Consider the following 10,921-nt stretch of genomic DNA (forward strand, 5'->3'; position numbering starts at 1 on the left):
ATTATTAACCCACCAGAGACATTCTTCCTTCCTCTGCAGTTCAAAGGAGATTGAGGCTGACGCCAGAGGCCAGATCAATTATCCGGAGCAGCCATTTCCACTGTCCTCTCCCACTGACAAGCCAGAAAATCTGGGCCCTATCAAAGGCTGGAGAGGCCATCAGCCAGCCAACTAAGCCATTTTCCACCAATTCGCTTACCTTCAACTTATTTTCTTTTTCCCAGCTATTATCCTCTGTATCTTTGCCCTTCTCCTGTCCTTTAATCCAGAGTCACACTATTATGCGGACTGGCTTTTTCTTTGATGTCCATCCAATAAGAATGTTATACATTTCTGGTTTTAACCTCCTTTTTCTTATTCATTCTCATTTTGTTTTAGTCTGAGAAATCAGCTGGTATATCTGTGAAAGTTCCAGCTGTGTGGATTTCTTTTCCAACGTTTTGCTTTCTGATTAGAAAGAACAATACTGCGTCGAAAAATTCTGGTCAACTAAATCAACTGTTACTCTAAGCTACCAAATGTGCAAAAGTGATTAATTGAACAGCAAGTCTGCAGTGGGAAACTTTACTAGCAACTGACTGAAATAGACATTTCTGATTGTAGGTTTTTGTCTCTTTTGTTGCACCATCACAACTAAAAATTAAATTAATTGAAACGTACGCAATAATGTACATGCAAACTTGCATGTATTCATTACTTGTAATAGATATATTTTATATGAATATATCTATTCATATAAAATGCATAACAGCTTTATTTCTGGTGAAAACCTTCAGTATAAGAGCTGTTGTAGGTTTTTCCTCTGTAAAGTCTTTTTTCTTGGGTGCTGAGTGGACTTAATGTAATCTGACTCAATAGAGCTGGAGCATCAGCAATCCACAAGGGTAAAGAAAAAATAGGATTATTTATCACAATGAATATAAAGAACCCAATGTCTTCTAAGAATATCTGTGCTCAACACAATTTACAGTGATAAAATTCAGCCAGTTTGCTCTCAGTTTTGTGATATGAAAGTCTTTGGAATTAAACGAAGGGGTTAATGCTTATAAAACATTCAAGCTCCCCGCGGTCATAAAGAGAAGGACATCAGCATTTCACTTCAGTGCTGCATCATCAATTCTCATCTTCACTCAACACTCTTCAATCAAAGAACTCGGTTTGTGAAATGGACCAGAAAACTGAGGATTTATACAGTTTTATGAACACCGACGTCATGTTTTCTTTGTTTATATATCCACAACCAATGAAAGCATAAGACCATTATGAATGGAATCCAAGACCCAGATCTCCAAAGAAATGGACAAACTCCATCTGGCCAACTGGCAAAAATTTCGCACTTACCCATAACAGATGCAAAAAAGCAAGCTAACTAGCTAGGGTACGTTAGTATTGAGTTACTGGTAACCTCAAGTGTCTCAGGTCACAAAACGCAATGAAGATGTCTGAGTGCAGCTCAAACCTTTGCATGACAAGAAAGTCCAGAGTGAAAAAAAATATTTAGAAAAGATTAAATAGTTCTTTAAGGCTTGTGATTAATATATTAAAGGCCAACTTACTTTTTTAATTTAAGATTTTTTTTTTTAGGGCTGTGTAAATAAATCGATTCGGCGATATATTGATATTTTCCGCCCTAGGAAAGTATCGATTTTTCATCCGCGAGTATCGATCCGTTAAACCATCGGGGTCCATAGCCTTATAGCTCTTTTTAACGTCTAGTTTGTTACGGTGTAGCAGCAAGACTCCGCCACCCTCAGCCTCACTTTCAACTTGAGCTTAAAGTGCACATTATAAACTACACACCAGTTTTTAAATTGTGTTAATAGGCCAAGTATAACCGGAGTTATGCTGTAATTAGTAAACCATATTTTTCGAATGTCAGAGAAATGTCAAAAGCACCACCATTCCCCGGCTTTTCCGATTACGTAAGAGGGAATGGGCTTCCAAACGTACAAAACAAAATGAAACATTAGATTCCTGTGTTTTGGAAATGTAAAATCTTCAATAAATAACGATGGGCTGCATTTTGTTACTGAGAAACGAAGTAAAGTTGCGCAAGTAACCGTGAAAAAGAAGCGGAACGGAGAAGTAGAAAGGAGTAGCGGCGCGAACAGAGCAGCTGCAAAAGCAGTGAGATCGCGAAATTAATGCAAATTTCGACTGGTAGCATTTACTTCGTAATTAGTTTTTAGCTTAGCGGTTTCTGTTCTGTATATAAAGGATTATTTGAAGAATGAACATAGGTTGATAACATCCGAAGCGGCCGTGCAGCAGCGTTGTGTTTTGAGCAGAAAGACGAAGAGGAAAAACCCCCGAGTCGGAATCCGCCGCGCAGTGAGGATTTCCATGGTAACAATGGCTGATCGATCATTYTTATTAGCAACAGACAAAGGGTATCAGAGACTGAGAGAACTATGAGATCCTGGCAGTCTGAGAGGCAGCTACTCAGATCCAAGCAGGGGAATAGCGGCGCCGCTTAGCTGCAGGGAGTCGATCACTACGGGGTGAGGCGGAGCCACTACTTTAACAGTTAGAAGAAAGCAGCTTACAGCCACGGCTAACTCCGGGAGCCAAGGTAGAAAAGCCTTTTTCCCCATAGTCCAAAAGACTGCATTTGTGGCTGCATTTTTACTCCAAAATGCAGCCACAGTGTCCAAAAGAAAAAACACAAGTGCAATCATTTGCATATTGAGTCTACAGAGGCTGATAATCTCCCCACTTTGCTCCTGGATTACCGTTTAAACTTTTGAGTTTTATGTCAAATCCACATGAATTAAATGACAGAAACTAATTCTCTCACTGCATCTTTGATTAATTTTGTCCAGCTGCAGACTGTTAAACTGTCCAATCAGAGTCAGGTATTGTGTAGTTGGTGCTTTTAATAAGTTTTCAGTTAACTAAATTAAAGTCTATGGAACACAAAATGTCCCTAAAATCACTCTGTCCTTCTAAAATATTTCAGAAAATCGTAAAAATGCACTAAGCCGTATCGAATTGTATCGCTCGACAAATATTGTGATACATATTGTATTATGACCAGAATATCGTATATCGTATCATATTGTGAAATTACTGTAACACTAAACCCCTACCTTATATATGTCTATATATGTCTTTTTTTTCTAAGCTCAAGAAAGAGTCAAAACAGCACAGCATTTGGCATTTTAGTTCAAGAAGAACATGGCGTTCTGCTTACCAGTTTTTCCTTGAAGACCATGTTTTTCAGCCATTTAAAATCAATTGGTTTAAAAGCAGAAAAGACGAAGAGGGAGTCGCCTTCATACTGTTCAGATTTCTGGATTGCTCCCTCTGGGTAGGTAATCCTCAATGTGGTTTTGGTCCCTACATCTCTTTTGTAATCAGCTATTGGGGCTCCATTTAACCTGTCAACAAAAGCAGAGCATGAGTGAGTCCAATATGCATTAACTCTTTATTTATGGCTCAACTATTTACTAGTAAGGGAATCTGGACACTGCTGAATGTTACTCTCAAGACGTCCAAGACAACAATGATCTGTCTTACTGAATTAATAAACTCAAATTCTTAGCGTTATGTGATAAGAACTCCAAGTCTGAGTTAGATGGTGTCAAAAAAACTCACATCATCACAGATACCCACAGTAGAAATTAGGGGTACACCGATTGCAGTTTGGCTGGTCACGATTTTGTAAAAAGTCTGACCTGCCAATTCCAATTTTGGCCAATACCAATTTTATTTTATATACTGCAGAAGTGACCTGGTGGGCAGCAAAAGGGGACAGTGGCTCTGATTATCAGACATTTGTGGAGGGAGATGAGATCAGTGGATAAGATTGTTAAGTATTGGCCGATCACCCAGAACTAAGAAAATCGGAGTCTATTCATTGGTGCATGTGCTAAATTTATAATGACAGTTCATTAAGTTGTACAGAATATCACAAATTTAGAAGAAAAGCTGATTAAAAATGTGTGCCCGCAGTGGAGGCTTCATTCAAGTGAAAAGCGCAAAGCCAGAAAGTATAGCTAAACTGAAATATTCTGACTTAATTCAAAATTCTCAAAACTGAGGAAAAATAACTTTTTTAATCACATGACCTTACCACCACATAGGTTAGTCATTCATAGGACTATTTTTTTCATGAACCAATAACCTCCATATTTTTATGCACAATATTAACAAATATACCCATACTTTCTTCATGTTTCAAACCAAAATCATAAAATTCTTCCAAAGTCACTCGCTATGCAAAATGCAAACTCAGCAAGTTAATAATAATTTTATTTGTAAAGTGCTTTGAAACAAAGTGCTTAACTCAATGTATTACACAAATATCTAGTGAATAGAAGCTGTGTGCAAAAAGCCAAGGAAGTAAAACTGTATGTAAAAAGAATATAAACTGTTTTGGAAGTCTTATGTTGTGGAGGATTATTGGCTTACTTTTCTTTAAAATGTTTCTTTATGTTGACGTTTACAGACATTTGTTTCTCCCTTTTAAAGTTCAATAATGCAGTTTGTTAAGATTGAAGGAGGGCTAATGAAGCCATTAGCCCTCCTTCAGAAATGATCACCCATCCACCACTGTGCTTAACCATCGGTAATACATGATTGGACTCTTTTACCTAATTCAGATCTCTCCAAAAAACATGTTTTATTGCATCCCAACATCTAGACTTGTGTGATGGTTGCCTGAAGAACAATTAACCTAAACCATCATGTTACGTTATATTGAAAAAAATATTTTCGGGAACCCTGAAATAAGTCACATTTGTTCAGTTTTCTAATGATATTAATGAACTTTAATATTTACTGTGCTAGCTGAGGTTTGCACAGTGACACAGTGAGGCACTTGGGTTTTTGTAAATTTCCTAAAATACAGCTGATCATCAACGGTCTTAACTGTCCAACTTGTGAATATTCTTCAGCGTTTGAAAATGGTCTTTTAGGTCTTTCCAGATCACTTTACAGAAACAGTTGTTTCTAGGGGTCCACCAATAAATTGGCCCCAAATTCTTTAAGTTTGGGTGATTAGCAAATACTGACATGTGAAATCGATCTTTTCCACCAGTCTCATCTACCTCCGCAAAGGTCTGAAAGCCTGTCCCCGTTTCCTCTGTCTCTGCGGTGAGAGGGCTGACTGAGAGCCACCCAACAGGTCATGGCTACATCGGTGCTGCTAACAATAGACAGACAAAATGTTGCCAACTCTGTCATACTGTTGCTATATTTAGCAACATTACAGACAAAAAAAATCAAAACACACACACACACACACACAAAATAACACACCTGGACTGGCAGTTCATGCTTTTTAAAGATCGGATATCGGCCAGAAATCTGTAATAACTGCCCCTAGTTGCCTCTCTTTACACTTTGGTGTGATAACACACAGCTAAAGCCAGATCACCAGTCTGCAAGACCCCTGCTTTCATAAAAGTGGTCACACTTGCTGATGGTTAATTTAAATATATTTTTATTTAGCAGTTGCTCTAACAAGACCAGTCAAAGAATTGGAGCTAGCTTTCCCAGTCAGTACTTCTGTATTTTTGCTTAATCCTTCAAATACTAATCCCAGTGCTTTTATGTTACATCAACCCAATTTTAAGAGCTGTTCAGGGACAGATGACGATTACTGCGGCTGGAAACACAAAACTGTGTTTATTTTTTTCTACCCTTGTTAATACGTGCTTCGTCTTACCTCACAACAACGTCATATTCATCTATACGGGAGCCCAAAGACTTATTGTACAGGATCCCCCCGTTTCCCACTATGATGCATCTTTTACAGCCGAGACTGGGAGAAAAGAAGCAGAAGTCAGTAACTCAGAGAAAAGTCCACACATGATAGTAATGTGTGGACTTTGAGTACCTGTCGAGGTCCTCCCTGAGTCCAAAACTTTTTGTTTCAGCTAAAATGTTGTCGATTATTCTCTCTGCAAAACAAGGACAGAAAAAGTCAATGACATGGAGACATGGAGAACTTTCCTACGCTGCAAAACAAACATTTTAGGAATTCAAACAAGAACATATGAGCTAAAAATACATTAGGTATGTTTTTATCCAGTTCAGTTTGTATATAAATACATATCTTTGAGAGATAAATGAACCAACTACATTAGTGTTAAACTCCTCGACTCATTGCATTGCACATTTAGAGACAAGAAATAAATCTTTTGCTCAGTGCAGTACATGGAGCATCTTAGTTTAACATAAAAGATAAGCAGATGTTCTAAAATCAAGATGAAGAAATGTTTAAAAAGTGTGAAAATTACTCCTTTAACGGATGAGAACATGCCAAGGAGGATCAAAATCATGGCGATATCTCCAACCACATGGTTCTAAAGACTAGAGGAGAGGACACTTCATTCATTCTGATACTGGTCCAATCAACGATCAGTAAGGTATAGAAATTCTAAAGAGGAATAAACCTGAACAAAGCAGACATGGATGCTTTAGGCTGGAATGTGTGTGTATGTAAGACCTCCCTATAAAAGGGAGGAATGCTACTTTTAAACAAGAACATTCTCCAGGTTCAGCCTGTGATGGTGAGCTCGTCTCCATGCGTGGCTCTGAGGAAGGAGGATGTTTGGCCATAGCACACATAGCTGTCATGTTCAACAAGACATTCTGCTGGAGTCATGCTTCCAGTATTAGATAGTTATTTAATTCTTTTGCGCCTGTATTTTTAGGGTCGTCTAATCTACAATTCATCTTCCACAACAATTCAGAGTGCAGATTCCATTACAGATAAACTCAACAGATGCTGTGAAAAGATGCAGATGTTTGTCATCTGGCACACTTCAATGTTTTAGCTCAAAACTATTTAAATTCAACCAAACTAAAAATCCCATAATGCAAAAACAAAAACAAATTGTTTTTGCATGATAATTATATTAAATAAAGTAAAAAGCAATCCACACCAACTTGGCTCTGTGTGTGAATCACACTAAAAAAGGTTGATGGAAACAGCAAAATTCAAAATAACTTCTTCAGTTATTTGATCAGCTGTTTCTGGCATCTCTGGACATAATGCAACATTGCCAATGCTGGTTGACATTACAGAATAACGCATTCCTGAAAACCTCTCACCATTTTTCTGAGATGTATGGCCCATGCTGGTTTGCAACCACTTCTACTACTTCCTGTTTTTTACAGCAATGCCAAACATTGACATCTAACAAAACTCTGCTTTTCACAGCCTCTTTGATTCACTCCAAAGCAGAACATGGAAATGTGCTTAATCCTAATTTTCTGTTTTTGAGACGTGACAATTGGATGAAAACATAACTACTGATTCAAACCAGCAAGTACAGGTCTGAAGGACTCAAAATAATAATAATTTAAAAAAAAGTAAGATTTGAAATGGCCTAGTCAAAAGCCAGGCTTAAATTTTGCTCAAAAACCTTACATTGTGGCCAAATGAAAATAATTCTATAAAGAAGAGTGGAGGTTGGTTTGAACAGCACTTTTCCCTTAATGAAATACCTCCCTCATGAAAACTAAATTTTAAGCCCACTCTAATAATCTGTCTGGTATTAAAATTGAATCGATAATATAAAATAATATAGTATAAAAAAAATAATTAGTAAAGGCCGGCTACTCATAATAAACTTCCAGTTACTAAAGAAGGCCGACTGATTCAACTGCTGCTCATTATCAATCTATTTTTCCACCCAAAAGACAAAAATAAAATAAAACATTTACATTGGATTTTTTTTTTTTTTGCACCGCGTATTTCGATGACCCCGAACGACACAGTCTAAAGAGAGGAGCCAAAACAAACAATAGAGGTGGCTGTAAGAGGCAGAGGGAGGAGGCTGAAGGCTGTTTGTAGGACATTACAGCCCCTCCACCACAACCGAAGGTCCTCTTGATTAACCTGCCGAGCCACAGCTTGCTGTTTGGATGTGGTGTCGATGTCTGCTGTCAAGCATCACCCCAAGCAGCATAAACACAAGCAAGAGGACCACACCTGGATCCAGGCAGGCCTAAGAGTGAAAAATCACAGTGGGCCACACTCTGCTCCAGACAACAACATAGAGGCTAATTGTTTTATGTATGAGCTAAACATTTCAGACAAGCATATCTCACGATGGAGTCAAAGACGAATGGCTGCTGGTCCAGACGTTGGTCGCAGATTGGGGGAAAAAAAAAACAAACCTCTTCGACAGTAAAAGAGAAGAACTCTAGAAGCTTTAAATAACATACAGGGTTAGAAAGAGTGTCCTAAACAATATAATGAAGGTTCCATTGTTTGATGATTGAATGGTGGATAATAATTGCACTGACACAAATGGTAGTCTCAACCAAGGCAACTTCACATAGAAACAAAAATACTGCTTGGCTGAAAATTAAAAAAAAAATTTCTGTTGGTAAACTGTAACCTCGTCATATCCACTAACATTATATCACACTAAAACAGAAATTTTGTAGTTTGACGTTTTTAAATTTCTGAAACCAACTAAATAGGTGCTGTATATCCGACTGTTTACATTTTTAACAAGCTGAGTGACATTCACTACTATTTACCTGCAAGGAAACTATTACCAATAATGACTTCACAGAACCTCCCATCAAAAAATCTGAACTTACCCTTTAAGGTCTTTTGAAGTGGCTTTTATGCCAGCGTACTATAATTATTTGTGATAACAACAATGACAAAACGTCCGGTGATGTTCTGTGGTTAATAATATTTGTCAACTTGTTGCTAGCTTTTCAGAATTCATTGTTTACCAGCACTGAAGGAAAGTGATTTCTTATTGCTCTACTACATACTTCCAAAACAATCAGGAATGTTCTGAATTAATTCTTGATTGAACATTAAAAGCATCAATGCTAAAGATGAACAGAGGTAGAACTTTCTGTGTGTCCGAATACATTTTTCTGGAACATCATTTGACTAGGACTGGTCAAATGTGATATACTAAACATGGTAACACTAGTAATATTTTTGTTGCTGACTTTACCCACAGTGAATATTTTTTAGTCTGTAATACTTCTTTCTACATTTTTAACAGAACTGTCAATTAGGGATGCACAGCATATCAGCACTAACATGGCATCGGCCAATGTTAGTCATTTTTTCAATAGGAGTATTGGTCTGATGAGCAAAACTGGACTGACATTAACAACCGATAATCATCTCCATCTTGTCGTTCATGTTTCTGGAGCAGGATGGTCGTGTGACCTCTGCTTGGTCATGTGACAGTGATATTGATACAGCATTTTGTTTGCAAAATGGAGCGATTACACTTTTAGATTTTTATAGGAAATCAACAACAACAAAAAGAAATTAAGCCTTGCACCACAACAGTTTATCAACATAAAAAAGTAATGATGCTGGATATTTGATAAGCGAAACCTTTCCCAAAAAAGGGCAAATTAAAAAAATTGGATACATTTTAAAATGAACCTAAATCACTGCAACAGAAAATCTGTTCTCAGGCTGCGTCGGACGTGTGGCAAAGATACCTCTTGGCACAATAAGTAGTAAAAATAAACTCCCGCCCACCATCACCACTCCATGTTCTCAATTTGGAATCCTTTGTGGCATTCTATTCAAGATCCACACGTATCATCTCTCCACATGAGTACAACTCAAAGGGAAAAGCCACTGCCATCACAGTCCGTGGAGAAAACAGAAACCAGGTGTAACACTCACACAGGGAGTGCTCTTTTCATAATAGCTGTGTGTAAGAATGTGTGTATTTCAGTGTTTAAGTGACAGCAAAGAACTCGCCTGAGCACAAAGGTAACATTCATGGTGCCTTCTGCAAGGAAGTATTGGAAACATGTGAAAGAGATTAATGTTATCTTCTCAGTTCCCATGGTGGTGTCTACTGGCAAGATATCTGAAGTGGTGCAGTGTATTAAGATCAACGTGCAAGAACAATCTCTTCAGGCTAAAGCATTACAGCTAGGATGTTGAAGAACAGCAAGTTGCCAGCTAAAGTAATTATCCTGAAAATACTGCCTAAAAAAGTTCTGACAAACAGAAGCTTGCTGTGCACTCTGCTGAGGGGAAAAAAGATTAGACATCGACTGATGCAAGAACTGGGTCCGGAAAGAGCCAAACTCATGTGGCAGTAGCTAACAAGACAAGATGACACCTACACTGTCTGCTACTTAACAACTATGCTCAATGAAGCTTGACAATGATAGCAGAAGTAGGTGCTATGAAATTTTCATGGTATGATAACTTGTAATATAAGCAACATGGTTTGTCAGTAACTAGCTTAAATTTTACAGCTCAAGTGGATAACAGGGTCCCACTGTTTATTTAAAATAGATGGCAACACCAACTGAGTGTTTGCAATGTGACAACACTCTCTTCAGAAAGCGCCTCACTCCACAATGACAGACATCAAAACAACTTATGAGCGTGTCAAAGTTTGTCAAAAAACACACAGCTGGTGACTTAATATTGTCTTTATTATGTTAAATTTAAAGTAAAAATTGCCACAGGATGCTGCTGATTAGCAGCACAGACAAAGAGGCAAACCAAACTTATTGTATTGTAAACCTTCTGATGAGCAAAGAGGACAGATGGAGAGCAGCCCAGCAGCATTCTGGGTACTTGTGGATTTGCAGCGAATGTTGTTTACAAGGCAAGAAGAGTAACGTTCATATACTTCATGAGTAAGATTAGCATGATGCTATCAAATACTGCACTAACTGCACTATGGAAAAAGTACACATTAGAGGTGTGCCGATCGATCGGTCACCGATCATAATCAGCCGATTTTCGTGAAAAAGTGCATGATCAGTGATCGGCGATCATTGGCTCTTGTTGCCGATMCCGATCMCCTGCATCTCATTTCTCAGCCTGCCTGTGCAGCTGGTCTCCTCTTTCCTTCACACTGCGCAAACGCGCAGCAACAAATCCTAAGCGATGTGGAACTATAATGCACTGAGTGAATGGGGAAGTTTGCGTGTTGCGGTGGAAAAT

The 10,921-nt window shown here is 38.1% G+C and overlaps 1 protein-coding gene across 13 annotated transcripts in view; it reads right to left on the reverse strand.

Moving 5' to 3' along the window:
* The window catches only part of st3gal3b (ST3 beta-galactoside alpha-2,3-sialyltransferase 3b), a 60,543-nt gene that overhangs the window by 22,171 nt on the left and 27,451 nt on the right, over nucleotides 1-10,921 (reverse strand). For all 13 annotated transcript variants that reach the window (XM_008433397.1, XM_008433396.1, XM_008433401.2 and 10 more), the window contains 3 exons: nucleotides 5,843-5,906; nucleotides 5,672-5,767; nucleotides 3,194-3,380 (listed from right to left, as the gene is read on the reverse strand). In XM_008433397.1, the coding sequence (XP_008431619.1) occupies nucleotides 3,194-3,380; nucleotides 5,672-5,767; nucleotides 5,843-5,906 (347 nt within the window). The remainder of the gene's footprint in view (nucleotides 1-3,193; nucleotides 3,381-5,671; nucleotides 5,768-5,842; nucleotides 5,907-10,921) is intronic.

Source organism: Poecilia reticulata, linkage group LG17 (assembly GCF_000633615.1).
Source record: "Poecilia reticulata strain Guanapo linkage group LG17, Guppy_female_1.0+MT, whole genome shotgun sequence".
In the NCBI taxonomy this organism is placed as follows: domain Eukaryota; kingdom Metazoa; phylum Chordata; class Actinopteri; order Cyprinodontiformes; family Poeciliidae; genus Poecilia; species Poecilia reticulata.